Here is a 25,854-nt window from a genome sequence, read left to right on the forward strand (position 1 = left end):
GTGCCCAGGACTCCTGCCAGCAACGTCAGCCAGCCAGAAAATACGTCAGGAGCCCTTTTTGTTTGTGCTTTGAATAAAGAGGGGCCGCTCGTACCCACACTTACGCGCACACACACACACATATAAATGCACACAGATATATTACACAAAAGCTTGTACATTCAGTGCGCATATAAAATGTATGGAGGCTGCACACACAAAATAAACTGAGGCAAGTACACAGAGTACCACTGCCAACAAATACACATCACCTACAGAGGCGGATATACACCCAAAAATGTGTTGGTACAAATAAAGGCCTCATCCAATCTGAAGTAAATAAGTAAGTCAATAAATACTGTTTACGGAAATATGATATACACATTTCACAATAAATGTAGTCACATTTAGCTGCCATGTTACACCTACTGTACGTGCAATGGCGAAAACCAAAGTGCTTCACAATTTAGCGTCGTCCATCTGTCAAGTATACGTAGTTCAAATTTATTAGCAACCGTACCAAAACATCTGGTTCAAAACAAAACGTCTTTTCGGGCATGGCTTCTTGAGACTCATTTGTGGCTGTGCTCATGGTAGATACCCCTGCCAAATTTCATGTTGCGAAAGGAAAGAAAGAGGCAGATTTTCTTTTCTTTTTTTTTTTTTTTATCTGGTTGCAATCAGACAAAATCTCTAGGACAAGTTTGTTGTTATAGGACCCCTGAAAATGTTTCAAACCAAAATGGCAGACTTCCTTTGCATTTTTGGGCTTGGCTTCTTGGGACTTTTTGTGTGGCTCTGCTCATGATAGACATGTCTACCAAATTTCAGGATGTTCAGTGAAACAAACTTCAGGGATTGAATTTTCAAAATATTGCGGGGGTCACTACATAAAACACATTTTGACCAGGATGAACTATCCTTTTGTGTGTAGTTGAGCACTATTTACTGAAAAACTGGACATTGACATTTGACAATAAATACTTATATTGTTGGTATTAGCTTTGTTTCCTATGGTACTGTGGAGGTGTCTTTGCAATGCTTCCTTTGCTTGTTTTTTTTAGCCATATATGGACCAAAATCTCTGGCATGTATGGTACAAATGCAACAGTAGACTGCAATGCTTTGAGCTGCCCCCACACACACACACACACATATATATATATATGTAGGCATAGACACACACACATACAATATAGAGGATACATACTGTACATTTAGAGTCGTAATCTTGCGCAGAGTGAGTGGAAAGGCTGCTGGGCGAACAACACCCACATACAAGAACATCATCAAACATCATACTGTACATCCCATAATACACATACTGTACATAACAAATGAGTTTATCATCAGATACGACAGACCCTGTAAAGTCATTTCTGTGTTTTGTTTCTGAACAGCTGAAAACGTGCAAAGACTGCGAACAATTTAGTACTGAATTGTTGCGATGTAGCGTTAAACTCTTTTCATCATCTCAACTGTCCGGATTATTTAGGCGAGGCTAAAAACAAGGCGAAATACACACTTGGGCTTTCAGGCATTAGTTGGCCCTACCGCACTATAAAACTACAGAGCACCGTCATTCCATCGGTGGCTGTTTGGCACAATTGCGCGTTACTTAATAACGTGGCCCGTTTCGACCACCACAGCATGCAGTTAGCCATCAATCTATGCCTAAAACCTGTAAAAAATGTATTTTTGCTGACGTGGTATGCCATATGCGGTGCACGGAGCGAGGTGATGGCGAATCGGATGGCTCCACTGTCGGTTTGCAAGCCCGCCAAGGGCTAATAGTCACTCCCGGCTCGTAGCTAGTAGCCGCTAGCGAGCTCGTGGACCAGCGTTGGTTCTCGTCTAATACGCCGGAGCCTCGCCCTAAGCGCCGTGCGTAGATCCACACAACAGAGACATTGAAGGGAAACTTAACTATTACATTCACTAAACCGTGAGCTCATGAGCTAACAAGCTAGCGAGCTAACAAGCTTGTGAACTTGCGATACCAGTGGCGGGGTTGTCTAATATGTTAGTGCCTCGCTCGGTGTTGTGTGTGTATGTGGGGTGGAGGCATTAAAAATAGCAGCACACGTTATTATAACATTTGAGCACATACTGAACGAACAAACTTGTTTGATTGACAGGTGAAGGTCAAACAGGCGTGTTTTCACAGCATTCAGTGGACACATCCGCAGTGACCGAAAGCTTGGAGGTGGGCTCTATTTTTTTATGGTTTTGGAGCCTCATTTTATATACTTTGCAATTTTTTTATTCATTTTAAAATTGGCAGGCTTTTCTCTGTCGTGTGCCAAATTTATTTTCACTTTACAGGGCCTTTAATTATTCATTACATATATTTTATATATATATTTTACTTGCCATCGCATATCCTGAAGGAGTCTGTTCTAATGGAAAATTTTGAAGCATTTGACACAAAAAGTAGCAACGAGACATATTGCAGGATTAGTTGCCTAAACATAGTTTTAAAAAAATATATAGTGTAACATGATACAAATTTTATTAAAATATGAAAACTGGGGAAATGCTTTGGTTAAACCATAAATGGCCAATCTCGCGAGACACTATACGTCACGGGAATAAAAAAAAGGAAATATTTGGAGTAAATAATTCATCATTTTCAGATCAGTTCCGTCAAATATGATAAGGCACAGTGGGTGCGAATCACTGATCTAAAGGATTAACTCCACAAGTGTGTTTTGCTTTGTGTTTGGCTTTTTAATTTTTTTGTAATTTTGTTCTACAATACACAATATAATATACAATATTTAATATACAAGTATTCAATAACTTTAATATCAGCGAGAAACATCAATAAATTTCGCCAAGCACATACCAACGTCGATAGCATATAGCCGGCAGCATAATGGCTAATGACTAGCATCAACAAATATAAGCAAACGCATTATAAGAGCAGGAACAACAGAATGGATCAAGCATCTGGCTGAGGTCTATTGATTTCCTTACAGTGCGAGGCGTTGTGTACAAACCCGCGCTCCGTTCCACCTACAGTGCGGCCCCTGATCAATATGCTAAGCTAAAAATACTACCCCAATCGATGATCAGCCTTCGGCATTCGCTGGTGTTGTCGATCGGCGAGACCAGCGAGGCGCGGCTGAAAACCGAACCGACGTATCGATCGGCCCCGGCTCGATCATCGATTGAGCCGGGGCCGGTTCCGCCGTCGCAGCTCGAATGGGAGGGAGGGTCCTAGCTTCATTGGCAAAATAATTAAGTCGACTCAAGTTAAATGTTTGCCCTGCCTCTGGGCGAGCTGTCAAACGTATATGTGGTTCAAATTTGGTAGCATTTAGACAAACTGGCCAAAATTACCATAACATGCCGGATTCAGACCAAAATGGGAGACTTCCTCTGTCTTTTCAGGCATGGCTTCTTGAGACTTTTTTGTGAGTCGACACATTATAGACATGCCAACCAAATTTTATATTTCGAAATGAAACTGTCTCCAGGGGATGCATATTCAAAATTGTGGCGTTACCTATTAGAATTTCAAAACAACCCTAAAATGGCGGCTGTAAGCCAAAATGGTAGACTTCCTGTGTCTTTTTTTGGGCATGGCTTCCTGAGACTTTTTGGTGGGTTTACTTGCGATACACATGACTACCAAATTACACGATGCTAAGTGAAACTGGCTTCAAGGGCTGAATTTTCAAAACTGTTACTATGTAAATGAAAACCACAAATCTAGAGGAATACTCACAACTAGCGGGGGTCCTCCTAGACACACCCACACACACACACACACAGACACACACAAACACACACACACACACACACACACACACACACAGTATAGGCACTAGACTGTGGGAATCACTGCCCAGAACATGAAATATTCATGGGTCATAAAAGTTTAATTCCGTCTCTGGTCGTCTTCTCTGCATACTTCCTGTCATCAAAGCTGGCATCTTGTGTTTTTTTTTTGTCAGCTCAACAACTTTGCTGCTGCAAAGACAACAACAGCTTTAATTCCACCAATCAGAAGGTCTCCTTGTGTACGAAGTATGTTGATTCCTTTACAATTTCGACAGTCATCATGTCAAAAATCGGATTCTTCTTCATTATGGAGTAAGCGTTTAGAAAATGTTCATAAACACAATAACTCAGATTTGAAACCCTAATGTGAAAAACAAATATGGCTTGAAACTATAATCATTAATAATTGACAACCCTAATTTAAACCCTTAACCATGATTTGAATCTACTTTGAAAACCCTAACCCAGGCTTGAAATACTCATTTGTAACGCTGACTTAAAACCCTAACCCCAATTTGACACGCTAACCCAAGCTGGAAAACTTAACCCTAACTTGAAACCCTATCCCAGACTTGAAACAGTAATTTGTAACACTGACTTGAAACCTTAACCCTAACTTGAAACCCAAACCCTAACTTCACTTACCTAGCCTTGAAACCTTGAGTTGGTACATCCCTGTGTCACAAAGGTGAAGATTTAAAAAAAAAATTGTTTCAATTCAGCCATGTTTAAAAATAGAACAGACTTTCCTTCCATTTCTGTGGTTTTTACGCCCATCCAGGAAGTTTTCCATCCAAGAAGCTCCTTTAAACCTTCAGAATGTGCTAACAAAAAACCACAAAAAAAACCCCAAAAAGTCAATTTAATCTCAGAGCGGCAAGGAATTAGCGTGCGGATCCAGGAATTATTCTGTAAATCCTTTTTTCCATGAGTGGGCAATAGTAATTGTGTGGAGTGTAGACAGGCTTGAGTGGGTCGTGTCAGATAAAAGGTACGAACGAAAGTTGAGATGGGCTAACCCCTGCCTGAAAGACCATTTAGCCAATCAGAAACCTGAACAACTTAAAAAACGTGATAGGAATCGTCTATATGTGGAGCAAACCTGGAAAACAGGCTAGCTGACTTCCTGTGTATGCTACGAGCCTGAGCCAAATTTGCTACATTTTTGTTTTATTTATGGCTCGTGTCTTCGGACACAAGTAAAATACATGTAAATCATGTATTTATACAAATATGATAATACATATGTAAACAAGAACTCAGCCTAAACATGGAATATTGTCATCTTTGGTGGCTGTGTGTTGACATCTCGTGTTAAGAATTTCCCCCTTCGAGGAAATGCTTCGACCCGTTTTGCCGAATGCGGAAGTAGGTTGCGCATATACCGGAGTCAAGTGGCAAAAAACTCATTTGAAATCCTAACTGTTGTTTGAAACCCTAACAAAAGTGTGAAACACCCCCTAATTTGTAATCTTGATTTGAAACCCAAACCCTGGTTTTAAACTTTACTTTGACTACATAACGCTACCTTGATACTCCAATGTGAAAACTTTAATCTTGCTTGAAAAACTAACCAAGGCTTGAAACTGTAATTTCAAATACCAACCCTCGTTTGAAACCCTAACCCAGGTTTGATACCCCAATTTGAAACCCTACTTTGAAACCATAACCCTGTGTTGAAACCCTAATATCTGCTTGAAACCCTAACCCATGTTTGAAACCCCATTTTAAAATCCTACTTTGAAACCATACCCCTGTCTTGAAACCCTAATTTAAAACCCTAATGCTTGTTTGAAACCCTAACACGGGTTTAAAATGCTACTTTGACAGTTTAGCGAGTGCTTTTCAATGATTGAAACTTTGTAATTCACGCCTTCTGTCTCTTGATTGTTTTTCCTCGGGCGCGGCTGTTTCTTGTACACTGCTGCTTTTTTTCACAAATAATTTTTTATCATATTCTACAGTCATGCCATAATGAGTGTTTTAACAAATATGACAACTAAATATAGATAAATATTTTTCCGCCCTATCTATAAAACAATTATTGCAAACTCCCCTTGAAGAAGGATCATGTTAGTTTATGATTATAATAAACGTGGGATCAAAAATGGCATTTTCATTTGACAATAATGTTTTTTTTTAAATCTATATATACACAGTACATTCAAACATTTTCAGGCTGAAGTAGGTTTAAAACGACTCATTTCAAGTGAGGGGGGGGGAGGGGAACAGCAGTTTGTGGCTTTTTTTTTTTGGTCATTAGGCACAAACAAGGGTGAACTGTCCATTTTAAGGGTTAAATAGCATAACGCACGTTGCCGACTAGTTTCAGCAGAGTGGACCGATGTTGGAGGAAGAGAGGGATGAGGGTGAAGGTGCGACAAAAGAGGGAGAAAAAAAACATGAGGGAGAAATGAAGATGGGGGTTAGGCTGGAGGATGGAGGTAAGGTAAGGGGAGGAGGGGGGGTTTGTTCCCTCGAGGCCAGCCCTCATCCCCTCTTCACCTCCATCCATAATTCAACAGTGCGGAGGGGGGTGGGTGGGCTCCTGCACTAACCCCCCCTAGGGAAACGCGAGACATAGATGCACCCCCCACAACCCTCCCTTCCTTTACCCCAACCCCTGATAACCCAACAGCAGCACCACCCAAACACTGTAACACCGTGTATCACTTTCCCCATAAAACAGTCATTGCCAAGGACCGCTGTGACAAGGCGTCCCCACGCTGTGTCGTTCAATACCAACCACACACACACACACACACACACACACACACACATGCGCGCACATTCCCGGGGAAGTCGGAATCAATGATAATGAGCACCGCTTGTCTCTGTTTGGCCTCTGATAATCAAGCGCTAATCCGAAAGGGGCAATGATACCTGGCAAAGAACCCACCACCTATTTAGTCTGTGTGTGTGTGTGTGGGGGGGGGGGGGTCTTAGGTCATTTTGGTTGATGAACTCCCCCCATGTCCTCCCCTGGATGCTTCGGAACAAAACAACAACTTGATTGTTTGCATGCCGCTCAGCTTCACATGGTCAACAATGTGAGTCATTACGGTAACCATGGCGCCGCAAGTCAACATAACCTTCAAGGAAATGACAATTGTGAATTCTACATGCACACACACACACACACACAAAATTACATACAAACCCTAAATTAAAGCCCTAATTTGAAACCCTAAATCTGCCTTGAAACCCTAAATTCAAATCCTAACACAGGCTTGTAACCGTAAATTGAAACCCCTAACCCTTGTTTGAAAACCCTTAACCCAGATTTGAAACCCTAATTTGTAACCCAACCTTGAAATCTTCATTTCGTACCCTAACCTTGCCTTGAAACTCCAATTTGAACCCTTAACCCAGGTCTGAGACCCCAATTTGTAACCCTACCACGAAAACACAATCCTGCATTTGAAAACCTAATTTCAGAGATTCTAAATTGAAACCCAAAACCTGATTCGGAACCCTAATTGCCACCTAATTGTTACTCTGGCATGCAATAACAGCCTGCAAATCTGGACACAGGATTCAAAAAAAAATAAAAAAAATTCCAACAGTTATTGATATTTTGAAGGGAACCGTAGAGATAAATTGTGAGGCTTAGATGAAGCAATTAGGCAAATAAAATCAAAATATGTCTATACAGTCAAATTTGCATGTGTGCGTGTGAAAAAGGCCCACATAAACATTTCATGCCTTAAGTAAAGCCTCGCGTGGACCAGAGAGGCTGATGGGTCTCCTGCACACTGTATTATATATAAATATGGATTTTTCTTCCATGTGTCAATAACTGTGTGTGTGTGTGTGTGTGTGTGTGTGTTTGTGTATCACGTCGCTTCCTGTCAGTGTGTGTGTGCGGATCTTTTCTAGGTGAATGTGTTGCCGCGCGTCCGTCCGTCCGTCCGCTTTGCAGATGAGGCTGGTATTCATTATTAATCCAGCTCTCCTCTCCCTGCGCTCGCCTCGCTGACCTTCCGCCAGAGTCTTCCACTGTTAAAAGCCCGGCCGCTGCACTTTGCGCGTCATTTTTTCATGAGCGCCTTGTTTGTCGCTGTAAAAAGAGGCTAAATTACACAGGCACAAAAAAAAAAGAAAACAAAAAAAAAGAGTAAAAACAAAATGGCAGATTTGTTCGGTAACGGACCTCGCGGGACGACCTAGCCGGGCCGGACACTTTAAGATGTAAATGTGTGTCATGTTTAGAAGCAGTCAGACATTGAGGCTTTTTTCCCCCAAAGAGCAAAGCTGAATTGGCTAAATTGGAATTGAAGATGGGGCAGAACGGTGTGGTAGTGGTTAGCATGTCTGTCTCGCACATCCGAGCTTCTGGGTTCGGATCTCGGCCCAGGCCCTTCCTGTGTGGAGCAACATGCAGTATTACATCTGAAATATTTGCTTTTGGGCAAAGTGTAATAGCAATCGTTTTTCTTTGGAAAGTGAATCGTCAACTTTGTCTTCTGTTTTAGAAAGCGCAAAATCAGTTTTGTCTTTTTGAAAAGTGCAACACTGATAATTTGTCTTCTTTCTAAGGAAGTGTAACATCAATAGTTTTTTTTTGGGGGGGGGGAGTGTAAGATTAATAGCTTGTCTTTGTTTTGAGAAAGTAAGCATTGACAGTTTGCCTTCTTTTTAGCAAAGTGCAACACTAAGCTTGTCGATTGTTTGTAAAGTGCAAAATTAATTCTGTCATCTTTTTTTGAAAGACAAAATAAGTTTTGTCTTTTTGGAAAGTTCAACATCAAAAATTTTTGGGGGGGGTGGAGTCTAACATCAATAGCTTGTCTTCTTTTTTTTGCAAAGCAAACATCAACAGATTAGCTTCTTTTTGAGGAAAATGCAAAATCAAACTTGTCTCTTTATTTGGAAAAGTGTCAATGTATTTTTTGGGGAGGAAAGCGCAGCATCAAGTTTGTCTACTTTTCTGGAACGGGAAAGAATATTGTGTCATCTTTTTGGGAAAGTATAAGAGTTTGTCTCTTTTTGGGAAATTTTTTGTGTGTTGTTTTTGCATTGCTGCATGTGCGGTCTGCGACACAAAAGTAGAAATCGGAGTGGGCGTTTGATTATCCCTTGGAGGGACAACATTGTGTATATATATATTAAAAAAAATAATCAAAATGATATTCTAGCGTTCAAAATATCATTTTGGACGAACAATTTCGACATACTGCTATACTGTATTTGCCATTACAGAATCCTAAAAGTAACTTTAGAAACAAAGTTATCCCACCAGGTGCTGAAAATACGTCTTTTTCGTCAAGCACTCAACGTACTGTATACAAACGGTGAATTCCGTTCGAAATTCCTCCTTCAGTAAAACGCAGAGAACTCTCCGAATCCGAAAGAATCCGCATTAACGCACGTCACCATGCCGGATGGCCTTTACAGAAACGTGTTCAGCAGGGGCGCCGTTTCGACACCCACTGTCGTCCCAGTGAAAGGGTTGAACACCCACACTTTTGTCGCTGTTATAAAATAAGCACCGTACTGAGTGTACATCTCCCACACGGTCACCCACTGTAAGAACTTATAGAACTTGCGATGTGAACAAAGTTAGCCAAGCGCGTTCACACTACCCCGATGCGTCGCCCGCCACTTTTCTTCACTCCAGATGGCAGAGAAAAAGTCCCGCGATGGCGGTGTGTAATTTATCCTTTTGCCGCGTCCTCTCCGTTCACGCACTAATTCACTCGGGAGATTTGTGTCAGTGACAAGTCTCCTCGCCGTGGAGCTCACTTGTTTAATTGGCCGGAAAAGACGACACAGAGAGGCCGAGCGGGACGCGGCGGAAATACCGGGTCCGTGGACGTCATACGGGCGCGCAAGTCACTTTAGATTAGGTGCGTGTGTGTCAGCCATGACACACTAGCAGCTAACTCGCTCAGATTTTTGAATAAATAAGGTTAGAAACATGTCAAACTAGAAATCTGCAGGTCTGAATCCTCATCTTCCCTCATTAGGATTCAAGACGAAAAGAAATAAATTCAATTGGCACAATTGAAGGGAATCTTAATTAACGTATTCCGCAAGCTCCACAATTTGATGGAGTAGTTTTTGTCATCCTGGGCGATCACAAACAGGTAACAATTAAAAAAAATGTTTATTTGTAGGTCTTATATTATATCATAATTTTTTTAAAGGAAAATAAGTACATCATATTTTAACGTTGTTGATTTTTGTATTGATATTTTATGGTTCTATGGTTCTATTTTGTTTTTGTTAATGTTTTATTTCATATTGTGTTAATTTTCTATTTTTATCATATTTTTGTTTTTGTATTGTATTTCATCATTTATTTTATATTTGAGTTTTTATTTCATAAATAAACGGTTGAAGTCCTGAATACACGAATGGAATATAAAACCAGTAGGTCTCTGAGATCGACAGACTCGGGTCAAATAGTCCGAAGCAAACATGGCGAAGCAGCATTTAGCTATGATGCTGCACACAAATGGAACAAGTTGTCAACAGAAGTCACGTCAGCCCCAAGTTTGCATGTTTTTAAGTCCAGGTTAAAAACTCTTCTTTTTTCCCATGCTTTTTAGAGCATTTCCACTTTGAAATGATATTTCTTGCACTGTATGCTCTTTTAATTGTATTATTGATTTATTTTTCTCTTTGTTTTCAACGTTTATAAGCTATTTTTTTCTTTGTTTTTAAATGCTTTTAATCATGTAAAGCACATTGAGTTACCTTGTGTATGAAATGCGCTACATAAATAACTTTGCTTTGCTTTGTTTTACTTCATTCTGTTGTATTATTATTGTGTTATATTTTTATTTCATTGTATTTTGTCGATATTTGTATTCTGTTTATTGCAATTTTTGAGTATTTTATTTATTATATTATTAGATTTTATTTTTCTATTTAGTTTTATTGTACTGTGTTTTTTCTATTTTGTTGTACTTTATTTTTCTATTTTATTGTACTTTGTTCTCTTCATTTTATTTTACTATATTTTCTAATTCATTGTAGTATATTGTTCTATTTCATTGCAATTAATATTTTGATTTTATACTATTTTGTTTTGTGCCGTGGTATTTCATTGCATTTTATTGTATATATATATTTATTTTTTTGGGGGGCCGTTTATTTGAGGATTGTATATTTTACTGTAATTTATTTTTCAATTGTAAAGTATTGGCTGGTGACCAGTTTAGGGTGTACCCCACCTATTTTTTAAAAAAATCTATTTGAGTGTGTTCTATGATTTGAAAGTGCTAAATTCTAAATATCAATTGTAGTAGCAGTAGTGGGAAATGTTGCTCACAAGCACTCACGGGCCACCATGATACATTTTGACATGAGAGGGTCAAAATAGTAGAAAGCCGCTAATAAACCGTCCATTGTTAACGGGACTATGCTTGTGCTCGTTCTGAATGTTTGGCAGTGACAAGAGACAGCACAATGCAACAGTTGATAAAGACGCACTGGTTTAGGACAGGATGTTGATCCACGAGGGGGAAGATTCGGAGGAAGGATGACTCGCGAGCTCGCGTTGGCCTCGTCTATTGTTTCTGAGGCCGCGTTTGCGCTTGTTTTGTTTCGGCAGCCGCGGCGAGAAACGGGAAGTCCGAGGAGCGGCCCATCCTCGCGGACGGCTGGCGCACTCCGATAGCCGCCGCCGGCTTTCCTGTCGGCCGCGTTCCCACCCTCCGCCGCCGACTCCCGTCAACAGCCACAACATTAGGGACACCGCTGACCCGATCACATCCAATGCAAGAGATAAGCAAAAAAATCTAAAATCAAAAATTTTAAAAAATCTGCATATGGGTCGACTGGTAAACTAATTAGCGCCTCACTGCACACTTGAATTCCTCTCAGAGAATATTTCCGTTCCTCAATAGGTACTGCTGTTTTGACTGGCAACAGAGTTGAATAGGGCTCACCAGTTAACTTTAATGGCCGTCTGTGAGCTGACATAATACAAGTTTAACTACCTTTTTTTTTCTTGCTGTAGTTTGTGTATTTTTTGTTCTTTAGAATGTGAAATTGTTTGTTGGCAGAGGTAACAATTACATCTTTATTTGATATATTTTTTATTTTATGTATTGTATGTGAGACTGTATGTATTTATTCCACTTGTTGATATATTATCTATTGTTTTATTTATTATTATTTTACTGTATTTATTTATGAAATTCTCGATTTCATTTATTCATGTATTTTCTTTGTTTTAACTTTTTTTCGCTTCCACCTGTAAAGCGTCTTTGAATCTACTGACAATTATACCATTAAATATGTGTATGTATTTTTATCAGATATATTTAAACCCTTTGTGTCATTATATTTGATGTTTTGTTCGGAAACATTTAAAAATTAGAATTTTATATATTGCTGTATTTGTTTGATATTTTTAATTGTATTATTTACACATTAATTCAATTGTATATATATATATATATATGTTTAAATGTTATTCCAAATGGATTCTTTTTATTTTAACCTACATTTTTGGGTGTCACGAAAAGCTCAAAATAATTCTCATAAATGATATTCTGCTGGTGCGCTCTCACCCGACTAAAATAAATAGCGCGCGTGTGCCCACGCCCACTTGAGTCATGCAGACTGCATGAAAAAATCATCAAAGTCAACCTGCATCAATTTGAGCTTTTATTATTGATTGGCAGCGCTGCAGAAAAGATTCCCTTCTCTTCTCTTCTTCAACCTGAATGGATGAATTGTTCCATGACAAAGCGAGAATATAATAGATTTTCAATCACGTGTTGACAAAAAGTGGCCGACGTAGTTGAGGTCAAAGGTTAAATCTGTACTTGTCACCTTAAGTCAATGGCAGCTTGAAACAAGCCTCTTTTACAAAGGTTTACAGCAACGCAAGGACACTATTGACTTTTAAATGTATCTTTAATTATTGTGTCTTCACAACCTTGAAGGAATTTTCCCATTTATCAACCAGCCAATCATCTTCTTTGCAATACAGGTCAAAGGTCAAAGTTTATCCAACCAACCATCTTATTATATATTTTTTTATCAGTCATTTCTTTTTAATATTTAGATATTTTTTTCATTAAAAAAACATATGATGTTTTTATGCTTTTTAAATTAGTCATATTGTATATTTAAACATTTTACAATTCAATGAAAAATTAATTTTTATCAGAATTCTTTTGGGTACATTTGACATGTTTTTGTTCCAAAGACTTTTAAAATAAAAACATATTTAAAATATTATTTTGCACTCTAATTTAAAGAAAATATAATAGATGTTCAATCTTAAATAAACTTTTAAAATTAATCAGCGTTCTATTTTATATTTAATCATTTAAATGTTTTGTTATTTTGATTCTTATGAATAACTAAAAGCTACTTTTGGAATAAAATAAAAATGTGATTTTTTTTTATCAGCACTTACCTTGTATTAGTGAATTTAAAAATTGCAACATTCAATTTAAAAATGTTTTAAAAACATGTAGTGCAATATTTTGTAAAATGGGTGACAATCCAAGCTATAGAAACCATACAAAAATACAGACATTTTTTGTATGGTTTTACCCCTCCCACATACTTAAGACACATTTAATCTTAAAACACACATTTTAAACCCATTGTAAACGTATTTGAACAAACACAAACAAAATGCAGGCGTAAAATGTATAGGCAAACGAGTACGTATTGTGTACGTGTGCTACATATGCGCTTTTAAGAGGCGGGGCCTGGTGGGGTCACTATGACGTCGGCAAGTCTGGGTGTGAGCTGTGGCCGACAGCAGTTCTTGCGCGAGTATGCTCGTTGCGTTTGTGGTTTACTGTTCTGCCGGCATTCAATAAGCTGCGGCTGAAAAGTCCATCGGCCACTGTGGCTCTCCTTTCCCACATGCGAGAGCATCACAAATAAACACAGTATAGTGGGAACACTGTATTAGAAGTGTGGACCAATACCAGCTAGGCAGCAGTCAGCAAATTGCCCCTGGGCCAAATTTTGGACACCCCTGGCACCGAAGCATCAACCACACGAAACAAAAGCGTCGAAAGCTGCACGAAATAGTGTTTCAGTCAACAACCCCACGGAATCTTCCGCCGCTGCGTTAGCGAGGACGGGGCTCAGCTGTCAATCAACGGCGAGGAGAGGGAGCGGGGTTACATCTCCGCTCTGCAGCTGAGCCGCCGCCGCCGCCGCATCATCCCGCCTGTCAATCACGCCGTGCCCCTTCAATCCCCCCACCCGCCAACCCCCCCACCACCGCCTTCTTCTCAAAAAACACCCGCTCTCTCCACCCGTTTTCCACTCCTTCAACACACACTCCAGCAGCCGATTCAATAAAAGCAGCTTCCCACTCCGACACCCTCGCCGCTGTCAATCTTTTGATTCGCCAGAAAGTGAGTCGGATGGCGGACTTCACCTCTGAGCCTCGACACCACCCGCCTCGAACCCTCCCCCAGCCCCCTTTCATGCGCACAACTCTGCAAAACATCCCTTTTGATATTGTACACTGCTGCTAAACAACCCGCCCCTACCTGTTAAAATGCGTGTGGTAAAATATGTCAAGACGAGACTAACACGTTTGGATTTTTGGTGTTTAACCATTTCTTGGGTGTATAATACAGTGAGCCCCTGTTTATCACAGGCAATACGTTCCACACCTGCCCACAATTGGTGAAAATCCACAATATAGAGAACCCATATATAAAAAAGAACATACCTTTATACAGTGGCGCCTAGACTTGCAAGTTTCATTTGTTCTGTGACGGTTATCTTAACTAGTCAAAGTCTTGTGTCTCAAATCATCACCGAACATGTTTTTTTTTTCAAAGATAAATAGCATTCTACAGTATTGTTTTTTTTTAAATAAAAATATACAGTAATAACATGCAAAGAATTAAACAGTTTATATACATCATAATAATTTGTGCTGCTCCTTCTGGTGTGTGCGCCTTGGCCACCAGGGGGAAGTATAATAAATAAATAATAATAATAAATGCATGAAGAAGATGGTGTCTTTCAAGTTAATTAAACTGCAACGATATTAGTCGTTTTTCGCAGCGAATAGAGAATATATTCCTGTGAATATTGTTATATTGTCTGTCTACCTGTATTGCTGCTTCGTTGTTCAATAATAATAATAATAATAATAATAATGTGTTCATTATTGAGAGTTATAACTACCACGACATCGATGCTAGTTTCGTCAGCATTGTGTGTTAGTTAATTTAAAAATTAGGAAATTAAGTCAACATGTGTTACAAGCATTTAAACAATTACGTAATTATTTTTATTTTATTAATTGAGTTTTTTATTTTGTTAAATTAAAAACTATTGTCATCATTATTCTCATTAATTTAATTATTTTCATGTTTTAATTAGGAATTAGGAAATCCTTTCCCACAGCATTTTATCTTGTAATTCCTCAGAATTGTTTTATCTTAACAATACTACAACAAATAAAAAAATATAATCACTTTATTTTTAAATGGAACTTTAAAAAATAAATACATATATAATAAATACATCGATTAATTTACTTTACTTATTTTGTTAAATAGAAAATAAATAAATACAATTATTTTAACAAGCTTCTACCTTTTATTTATTATTATTATTATTATTATTATTACTATTATTATTAATGTATTTTTGTATTATTAAGATTTCCTTTTCTGGTTATGGAAAATGCTTTTCTTTAAAAAACAAAAACAAACAAACAAACAAAAAAAGAACATTTATAAGTGACCCCCAACCTTTCGAACTCTAAGGTAAGTAGTTCAAAAAAATGTATCACTGAGTCAAAAATTTAAAAAAAAAGGCTAACAGGAAAAGTAGTATATACGTATATATGTATATATATTATTTTTTTTTTTACGGGTTGCGTTCTCACACTTCCGCTGCATTTTTTTCCCAACTGAAATCATCTGTAAGCCAATCATTTTTTAGAGTAATGTTGTATAATTGGCGTTTAAACTATTAATATAGGCACTTCTAAACATTCTTTGGTGTGGCGTATATTATTGGCAAACTTTTTGCTGTCGCAAGGGTTGACTGTAATACGAATAACACTGAAGTTCCATTGACTCGGTTAATTAGTGGTCATCTTCCTGTTGCAACGATTGCGAGGGAACACTTGCACGCCGTTGTTCTCATTTAGGGCGAAGCGAGCCTTGCTCTTTGGTTGCATCACGACGCTTTCATCAGATGCCTCCAGCCAGACGAGGGCCGTGGTGGCTACTCGAGGGGTAGTGCGTAATTATACGCGCGCGTGTGTGTGTGTGTGTGTTGAATATTCGGCACAGCGCGGCGCACAATAATTGTCTGATGGAGAGTTGTTTGGCGTAAACAACACACCTCTCGCACGCTCCCGCCAGGCCATTTTTGACACTCAGGCGGGCATTAAAAATATTAGCAGGAACAAGGCAATATAATGTCATGGCTGTAAAAAGACTTTAATGTGCTCTCTTACGACGTGAGGGAGACGCTACGCGCGCCCCCAAATTGTCTTTTAAAAGCAAGACGAGGAAGACTGAAATGTGATTGGATGAGCCGCCGGTGTTGTTATTACTGATTGTGCAATAACAATAAGACGCAAAATAACAAGCAGCTGCCTAATTGATATTTTAAAAACAGAATTTGTTACAGACGTATGTGACGCTAGGCTAATGTTAGCTTGTTGACTTGAGAGAAAAGTTGTTTTCAGCTTTTCATTGAATACACCGGAGTTGTTGTGGAGTTCAAATCTCCTCGACTCTGTGTTGTGTTGTGTTGTTTTTATGAAACGATCGACAGGTTTGGACTCGTTTACTGTACTTCCTGAGTGAAAGGGCTAGGCTAATGTTAGCACGTTGACATGAAATTAATTCATTCAAAAAAGGCCAATTGTTATTGAAAAATAATTTTTCAATCAGTCCCCAACTTGTTACCGGGGCATAAAACCAGAAGCTGACCACATTTTTACTTTTCATGAATGTATTTTTTTTTACACATTTTTCTAAAATTATTATTACTTTGGGGGCAACAAACAGAAGCTTTGCTGCTAACCTTGTAGCTTTTCTTCCAATTGTAAAATGAATAGCTGCCTTTTTCAGTGTTTTGGTAAAATCCTGCTCCCGCTGCGGATCACAGTTTTCTCCACAGGTGGATACATAATCGGAGAGTGAACGACAGTGAGTCATCGCTGCTTTGGATGCCGCTAAGACTCGCGCTCCTCGGGGGAAACGAGGTTTCGGTCTCAATGCCGTCCGGGGGTTTTCTTTTTGTTATTTCTTTTTGAATTTTTATACCGAAAGCGAGACATCGCCTCGCCTCCTCCGTGACGGAGCGGAATCACGCGAGCGCCGCTTCCTTATCTGCGCCAATATGTCCACTGCATGCAGATGTGACCAAGGCGCAATATCGAATAATAATCACAATAATGCACTCATCTTTACATAACTGATCAAAAGCAGCGTTACGCCACATTGCGGGGTGACTGAGTAGTCCCGAGTTTACTGTGAAAATGGAGTTTGGAACAAACAAAAAAGGAGTATTATGGAGAAATCAGCAACAAGTGAGGTAGACCGGGTGGAACAAATAGGTCTCGTATTTCCAGGGAAGATTAACATGGACGCACACAACATTGTGGAGCGACCACATGTCGGAGTTTCTCAGCAAGAAAGCTCAAAGCATTGCTCTTACTGTATCTCTTTGGTCCATCCTCTAGGCAGAAGGACAGTGTGAGCGTGGCGTCCTCCTCGAAGAATTCTGCGGCGAAGGCGTCCCACCACAAACTGTCGCTTTCCTGTGCAAAAGACAGTCGCGGGAAGATGTTAAGAATCTCGCCATGGCGTGGAATCTGTGTTGATTAATTGCGTCTTCAAGACACAAAATGCATACAAAACATGTTTGGTTCATTGAAGACCAAATGATCGTCAACATTTACATAATTATGAACATTAGGCCAATTAGAGACTTTAAATTGTCTTTTGCTTAAAGATCATTTACGATTCTTGTATTTATTTCTATTCTTTAGCAGAGATGGGGCGACTCCAATCAAATGACTGGACTCGAGTCGACTCGATCTGCCCGTTTTATGACCTGCGACTTGCTTGCCAAATACTTCAGAAAGACTTGACTTTGATTTAAATCAAAGGATTTGACCAAGTCATCTTGTTTAAAGTTGGAAATCTGCACTTTAACTAAGACAGGTTGCTTTTTTTTTTTTTTTTTTTTTTTTTAAAAAGAAAGAAAGAAAGGTTTTGGGGGGGTCGTTCGCGCCAACCTGGCAACACAGTCTGCATTGGTACGTACTTGCCAGTGTGACGTAGCCACCTGCGTCAACAACGATGGAACAAGCTCCAAAGATAATAAAATTTGGATTCAAGGATTATGTTTTCGATGAAGTGTGCAAAAAGAGCCTGGCAACCTGCATGGTTTGCAACTTGCGCATTAAAGACACAACAACGACGACGTCAAACTTTATCCGTCACTACAAAACCCACAGACAGGTAAGCTAATTTAACAGTTTAGCTAACTGTTAAAACATTAAGTTTCATTGACTGGTTTGAAACGGTTAAAAATAAAAAAAGATGTGATTGTGAACATTTTAGTACAACTAAGTAGCATAACTAGGGGATGGACGGTTCATGACATTCGTCCGAACCTTTTTTTCTCTCTCTCTCGTTTACTAACGAGCGAAACAGTGTGCACTTTAGAATAGGAAGTAGCATCTAAAATATGTCATCCGCTGACTAACCCGCTAGTTAGCTAGCTAGCTAGCTAGCTAGCTAGCTAGATAGATAGATAGATAGATAGATAGATAGATAGATAGATAGATAGATAGATAGATAGATAGATAGATAGATAGATAGATAGCGCCTTTGATGTTTACAAAACAAGTATGTTTGGTTCATGAAGACTAAATAGTTTTGGATGTTTCCTTAGGTTCATATAAGACATTTAAATTCTCTGTTTGTGTGTTTACAAAAAGTAGATTTAAAAAAAAAAAAAAACCTATGTTAGGTTGATTGAATACTAAATAGTCTTTGCATCCCACAGGCCAGCGTGAAGAAGCCTCAGTGTGCTTTTGACTATTCTTCACCGTGGACTTCGCCTGAGGCTCCGACAAGTCATAGCGAAGTCCAGCCACTTTGAATGCTACATGCTTCACACCAGGGGAGGACGCTCTATGCTGCCTTTCAAAATCCCACACTTAACTATTCCTTCTCCATCCTCCGTGCTTGTCACAAATAACACTCCACACGCTAACGTGAGCTTTAATGATAATGGGATTACATTGGAGACTGGCAGCTCTTCAGTGTTGTTACATTCGTTCCCAGCAGTCCAGATGGGATTTGCTGACTCTCTCCTTGCTCCCCCCTCGTTTAAGACTTAGCATTGATGCTAATATGCTCTGACAAGTTATGACATATCACCACCTTTCTTTAAGCGCGCCGAGCACTTCCCACATGTTGACAATTAGCCCTACCGCCATCCAGATGTGTCCGACAAACTCGCCCATCATGCAAAGAGAAAGTAACGTTCACATATTAAATCAAGGCGGGGGCACCTTACGGGCCGCGGCCCACAAAATCAATACGGCCCTCCAAGAGATTCTAAAAACAAACGCTTGGTTCATCTTTGACCCTGTTTTATGGGGAGTCAAACTACACCGCACGCAATAGTGAAAACTAGGCTTTACCCGATCAGGATTTTTGGGGCCGATCATCGATCAACAAGTTTAAAAAAAAAAAGATAACCGATCACCGATCCGATCACAAGATGGAGCAATGTGTCTATTTATATGACTTGTTCATTTATTGTATATACTTGTGTACTGTATACTGTATTCATCCATCCATCCATTTTCTGTACAGCTTATCCTCACTAGGGTTGCGGGCGTGCTGGAGCCGTCCCAGCTCAAATTATTCTCTAGCATTTTAGACAAAAGTTAAAACACCAATGACCTCTAGGGGGCATTCAAGGATTGGCCACTGACATAAGTTTAGGTCAAATCAACATTACATGACAGAAATAATAGGTGCTAACTTACTGCAATTAAATTACTTTATTGCAATTAAATTACTTTAATAAATAATGGTAATGACACGCTTACTCTAACTTTCTCACTGTCCCGGCTATATGGACGGGTGTTGTCCAGAGTTTGTCCGTTTGACTTTTAAAAAATAATAATAATAATTCCCCCCACGCTGCATTGCTTGAACGCGGCACGCTCCTCGTGTACGTTCTTCAGGTGCACGATCAAATTTGTTGTTTTGAAGCATTTCGATAACGTTCCCCACGACGTACTTGAGTTGTGCTCAGACACCGCAAAATAGTCCCACACCGACGACGATTTTGACCGACAAGATTGGAAAAACTTTATTGGCCGTCAGATAGTTACGGTACTGCGCTACAAAACACGTGACAAGGCTAAAAATAAATTAGCTTTTGGATTCATACGTGACGAAGACGCGGAGTTAAATGTCTTGTGCGGAGCCGATCGATGTCGGCGACTTATGGCATAAAGCCGATAAGCATAAAATGCCAATTATCGGCCGATACCGATAACACCGATCAGATCGGCGTAAAGTGTAGTGAAAACTAAAATCTTTGGCAATTTAGTACTGGCCAACAAATCCATATTTATTATAGGTTGTTTAAATTTGGTTTCAATATGACAAGCCCGCAAATTGAGCCTAAACTGTCCGCTTCAAAGCAAAATGGCAGATTTTCTGTGTCTTTTCGTTTTTGAGAATTTTGTATTTTTTTTTTGGTTGGTCTCCTCATGATAAACATGTCAACCAAGTTTCATGTTTCCAAGTGAAACTGTTGTCAAGCTGGGTTAGAATTTCATGTTTTATGGCGAGTCATCGAATTTCACAGCCACGCTCTGACCACACGCTATGACGAAAACTAAAAATTCTTGCAATTTAATAGCGCCCATCTGTCAAACTGGCTATCAATTGAACAAAACCTCCAGGAGGAGGTGGTCATTGACGGCCAAAATGGCAGCTTCAAACCAAAATGGCAGACTTCCTGTGTCTTTTCAGGCCTGGCATCTTGAGACTTTTTCGTGGGTCTCGTCGCTATAGACATGCCTGCTAAATCTTATGTTGCTCAGTGAAACTCACAAATACAATTCTTTTGTCTAAATGTCTTTGTCAGTGACTTATAGTGACAGCCAGAATTAAAGATGGCAGGAAGTACATACAAGTGTACCGAAACAAAATCTAAATGCATCTCTTTTGTTATTGCTCCTATTTTTCACGAGCAGAACTCAAAGATCTAAGGCTTTTTCGATGGACACAAAACACGTATCGAGATGCGAATTAGACAATATGATTGTTGCATATGTCTGTTGAGAATGTTTAAATGAAATAAACAAATATATATGAAATCAAAGAAATGACAGTACCAGGTATGTTTGATTTTGGGGGCATATAAATCCTGCAGCGCCCCTCTAATGCCAGCCAGCATCACCAAACCAACACTGCCACTTGTAAATGATATATTTAGCGTAGTTCAAGCTCCCCGCGGCTTTAATGTGTTGCGGTGCGCCGTGCCGCTCGCCTCCCTGCAGCTTCCTGACAGACAACATCCTCCCTTCATTCACGCCTTCAGCCTCCCTGACGAGCCGCGTGGCGTGACCGTGTTTGTTGTCATATGCTACAAATCAGGCGCACCCGCCCGCTTGCCCGCCCGCCGCCAAACGGAGGTGGGGAACCCGCTCGGTCGCAGCCGGACGCTGCATCAGAATTCAAACAAACAAAGTGTGTCCGCCTTATGGTGAGTTTTTAATATACAGCGGAATCTCAGTTTGCGTATGCCCTAATTCTTTTTTTTTTTGACTCCATTTTCATCCAGTTGAAAATGATTGGTGGCAAACTCATCTGGCCACCCGTGTGACTCAGCCACTCATTTCCTGGAATCTAGCCTTAGTCATTTATATTTCTTTCATATTGTTTTCTGTATGTTAAACTATAGTTATTCTCAATAAAATGTATTGTTTTGTTAATTTTTTGGGGTGTCTGGAACATATTAATTGGATTTACATTATTCCCAATGGGAAATTTTGCTTCAGTTTTCATATAATTTGGTTTTAGTCGGACGTTTTTTATTTTTATTTTTTGGAATGAATATATCATTAAAAGCAAGGTTCCGCTGTAATATTGGACAAGTGGAGACACAATAACACAATAAAGTGCCTTTGGTGCCCTAATCACAATCACTCAATCATTATGAAAATGTTGCAAACATTTGCACACATAGCAGTAAAATTATACGGCTCTTAATATGTTTCTTTCATTACATACCTTTTGTTTCAGTGGATGTAGGTAACTTTGGCAAATCCCACACACTGCTCTGCTAACTGACGTGTGTATAATAAGTGCTTAAATGCTACTAAATCTAATTTTGTACATGGGTTGGTTGTTCACAACAAATAATTTGATAACACGAGTCACTCATCGCTGGGGTTACGTTCCAGACCATCCCCGCAATAATTTACTGTAAATACACCCCTATGCATGTTTTTATAGCATTTATGACACTGAATTGTTTTTTAAGGTCTCTAAAGACAGTTTCAAAAAATATAAATACATTTAAACACATAAAATAAGGGCAATGGATATCACAAAAATATCGTACAAAGAGTATGGGAAAAAAAATGGAGGAACAATGTTATAACAAATTCCGCAAGATTGCGGGAACCACGACTACTGTATTCTATTTTCATAATCATATTTAACATTAAATTGCTGTCCACCCTTTAAAAACTCTGATGTTTTTAGTGACATTACAACCAGTGTTTTGTCTTTATTCAAAGAAAGCTAAATATATATATATATATATATATATATATATATATATATATATATATTTGCATACATTTTTCGTTATTTTTATCGTAGTATTATGTGTGTAGTTGGATGGTGTCGAGCTTAACGTGTCCACTCTGCCATAGTGAAATATCAATTAATATTTATATATATATATATATATATATATATATATTAATATAAAAATCCTTTCAGAAATTGTAAATATATTTGTTAAAAAGTACATAGTCCACTGGCTAACTGAATCATTTTTGCAAAGCTCGACCATATGCTCATTAAATGCAAAGATTAGCCAAAAATATCCACCCTGTCACCAAGCTCAGTTATTGTTTGCTTGGAGTTAATTTCTCAAAAATTTCCTCTTTCAATATATATGTTTTAAAAAAACAAAAATTAAATTAAATTTAAAAAAAAACATTTTACCACGTAGCTTTCACTAGTCTGGCTGAATATTTTTCCCTGTTATTGCTTCCAGCCTCTTGTAAGACTGTAGCGTGGGCGTTTTTAGGGGCCGTGATCTCTGAGAAATAACATTTTCTGAAAGCCTTTTCGGCTCCTGAATAGAACGCAGCCCCTGCGAAGCGACCGGCGGGAAGCAAGTTTGACTGAGACTCAAAAGAGCCTCGGGTTATATTGTACATGTGGGAGTACAGAACAACTGAACGGCATACATGTAGGAAGCTTGTTTAGCAAGCAAGGCTTTATTTAATGGTCTGCAAGCAAGATGACATAAACGGGTATTAAAGCATTAAACTGTTACTCCATAAAACGTACAGTTTGAAAAAAAACAAAAAAAATTCAGCCAATTAGAAACCAGAAGAAAGTCATAAGTGACCGTTGTTGTTTCTGCCCCTTCAACAGCAACAGAAAAATAAAATAATGGAAAACAGGGAAGAGCAACGTTTTTTTACCATCTGAAGAACATATCCAGAGTGAAGGCTTGCATGTGTCAAGCAGACCAGGAGAAGCTCATCCATGCTTTTATCTCAAGTAGACTTGACTATTGTAATGGTCTTCTGACTGGACTCCCTAAAAAGAGCATTAAACAGCTGCAGCTCATTCAGAATGCTGCAGCTCGGGTTCTGACCGGAACAAAAAGGTCAGAGCATATTACTCTAATTCTAAAGTCTTTACACTGGCTTCCAGTCAGCTTTAGAATAGATTTAAAAGTTCTGCTACTGGTCTATAAATCACTAAACGGTTTAAGTCCTGAATACATGAATGAAATGCTAATGGAATATAAACCCATTCGGGCTCTGAGATCGACAGACTCAGGTCAAACAGTGGAGCACAGAGTCCAAAGCAAACATGGTGAAGCAGCATTTAGCTATTATGCTGCACACAAAGAGAATAAGTTGCCAACAGAAGTGACGTCAGCCCCAAGTGTGAATCTTTTTAAGTCCAGGTTAAAAACTCTTTTTTTTTTTCCCCATGCTTTTTAGAGCGTTTCCACTTTTAAATGATATTTCTTGCACTGTATGCTGTTTTAATTGCATTTAATGTTTATAAGCTGTTATTTTCTTTGCTTTTAAATGCTTTTAATAATGTAAAGCACATTGAGTTACCTTGTGTATATAAATAAATATCTTTTGCTAAATGTAACCCAAGCATAGAAATCAGCTGATGTATGGTGAAAGTGATGTCATAGAAATGAGAAAATTTGAGGGATAAAAAATAAATACATAAATAATCAAAAATAAATACATAACAATAAAATGCATACCATTTAATAGAAAAGAAAAACATCCAAGCCAAGCTACATTTTCCAAAAACACACTTAAAATTTCAAGTGTGTTTTGGGAAAATGTATGAGTGTGTGATACTAGAACATCAGAACTTTATTTGGGGTTAATCAGAGTCACTTGAAATGTAGGCGGGTGTGTGCTGACTCTCATTTGACACGAGAATGTGATTGGTTCATTCTGAACACAGCCACACCACACTCAAAAAGGCAGGTGCGTGAGCACCACTAGGTGTCTGTCTATGTGTGCACGTGCCTGACCATATGTCACCAGCCGTTTGGATAACTTTGACAGGCGCTCACATTTTTCTTTGGAAATGCAATTAAAAATGTATGTCTTCCAGTGAATACCGTCCAAACAGTCACCACTTATTCCAATCCATTCCCTCTGAATCGCTTTTAAACTGTCCGCTTTTGGGAAACCCAACGCAGCCATCCTGCCGACGAGCTGCTTCGTGCCACTTGGGGGCAGTGTTGCAGCTTTACAAATCACCTTAAACCACTAAGGGCCAGGTGGCATGACTCCTTCTTGTGACTGGCTCCCTTCGTCACGGTTAAAAAGGACATTGCTGAATAGATGATACGTCCTGATGTATTTTGTTTTTGGCATTTAAAAAATGTTCAAAAGAGTGGAAAAGTTCTCATTTTGCCCGCACTATGCTGGTCCCGCACTTGCCTCTCAGTCGCGCTATTTAAAGCAAGCGCAAAATGAACCATGCAGCAATTTAGCGCATATGGCAGAATGCTGGTTGCGCCCCGGTTAGTAGATCAGCTTCCACATCTGTTAGCACGTGCAATCATGTTTGTGCCAGTTTTCTCATGCACAAACATTTAGTGAATCTCAGCCTAAATGAAGAAGACAAAAATTAACATGGACAGGCCCTGATCAGTGTTCAAAAACCTATTGATTCAAAACCAATTTCTGGTCTTAAAAGTACCTGAACTGCTACTTTTCGACCGCAGAGTGTTTTAATCATGTCCAGATGTTATGCAGGTTTTACTCTCTTGGCCCTAAAATGTTGCCGCACTTGGCCGACGCACAGCAGCCACCACCGGCAGTCATGCATTAGGCAAATGAAGCTAAATTAATGCAGAAAAAAAAAAAAAAAACACGTTGCCCTTGAACGAGCGCACTTTAACCGGGAAGTCAGACCATAAACATGGCCGCAAACAACATGTGGAGGGACCACTTTGAACACGAGAGACGCATCACTTCCGTAGTAGTGTGTATTTTCCTGCCGCCTCTCCCTGTCCTTTTATCTGCTATGTGGCGCAGTGGACCCAACAAATTCCGCCTAGCAACAGGCCACCACGCCACACAAAAGTTTGACATGACCACAAATTATTTTGAAAAACAAATTCTGCCAAGCACCAAATAATCATCCCCCAAAATTGACAGGACCCTAAATGATTTAGCACAATTAATTCTGCTTAGCAACAATGGAACGCACCAAAGTTTGCCATGACCCCTGATGAGTTTGCTCAATGATTTCTGCCTAGCAACAAGTGGACACCCATACGTATGACATGACCACAAATCATTTTGCCTCACGAATTTCGCCTCGCAGCAAG

General features: G+C 39.2%; 1 protein-coding gene across 7 annotated transcripts in view; it reads right to left on the reverse strand.

Moving 5' to 3' along the window:
* The window catches only part of ldb2a (LIM domain binding 2a), a 68,328-nt gene that overhangs the window by 32,171 nt on the left and 10,303 nt on the right, over positions 1 to 25,854 (reverse strand). For all 7 annotated transcript variants that reach the window (XM_061787693.1, XM_061787691.1, XM_061787690.1 and 4 more), the window contains exon 2: positions 17,401 to 17,503. In XM_061787693.1, the coding sequence (XP_061643677.1) occupies positions 17,401 to 17,503 (103 nt within the window). The remainder of the gene's footprint in view (positions 1 to 17,400; positions 17,504 to 25,854) is intronic.

The sequence above is a fragment of the Phyllopteryx taeniolatus genome, chromosome 10 (genome assembly GCF_024500385.1).
Source record: "Phyllopteryx taeniolatus isolate TA_2022b chromosome 10, UOR_Ptae_1.2, whole genome shotgun sequence".
Classification (NCBI taxonomy): domain Eukaryota; kingdom Metazoa; phylum Chordata; class Actinopteri; order Syngnathiformes; family Syngnathidae; genus Phyllopteryx; species Phyllopteryx taeniolatus.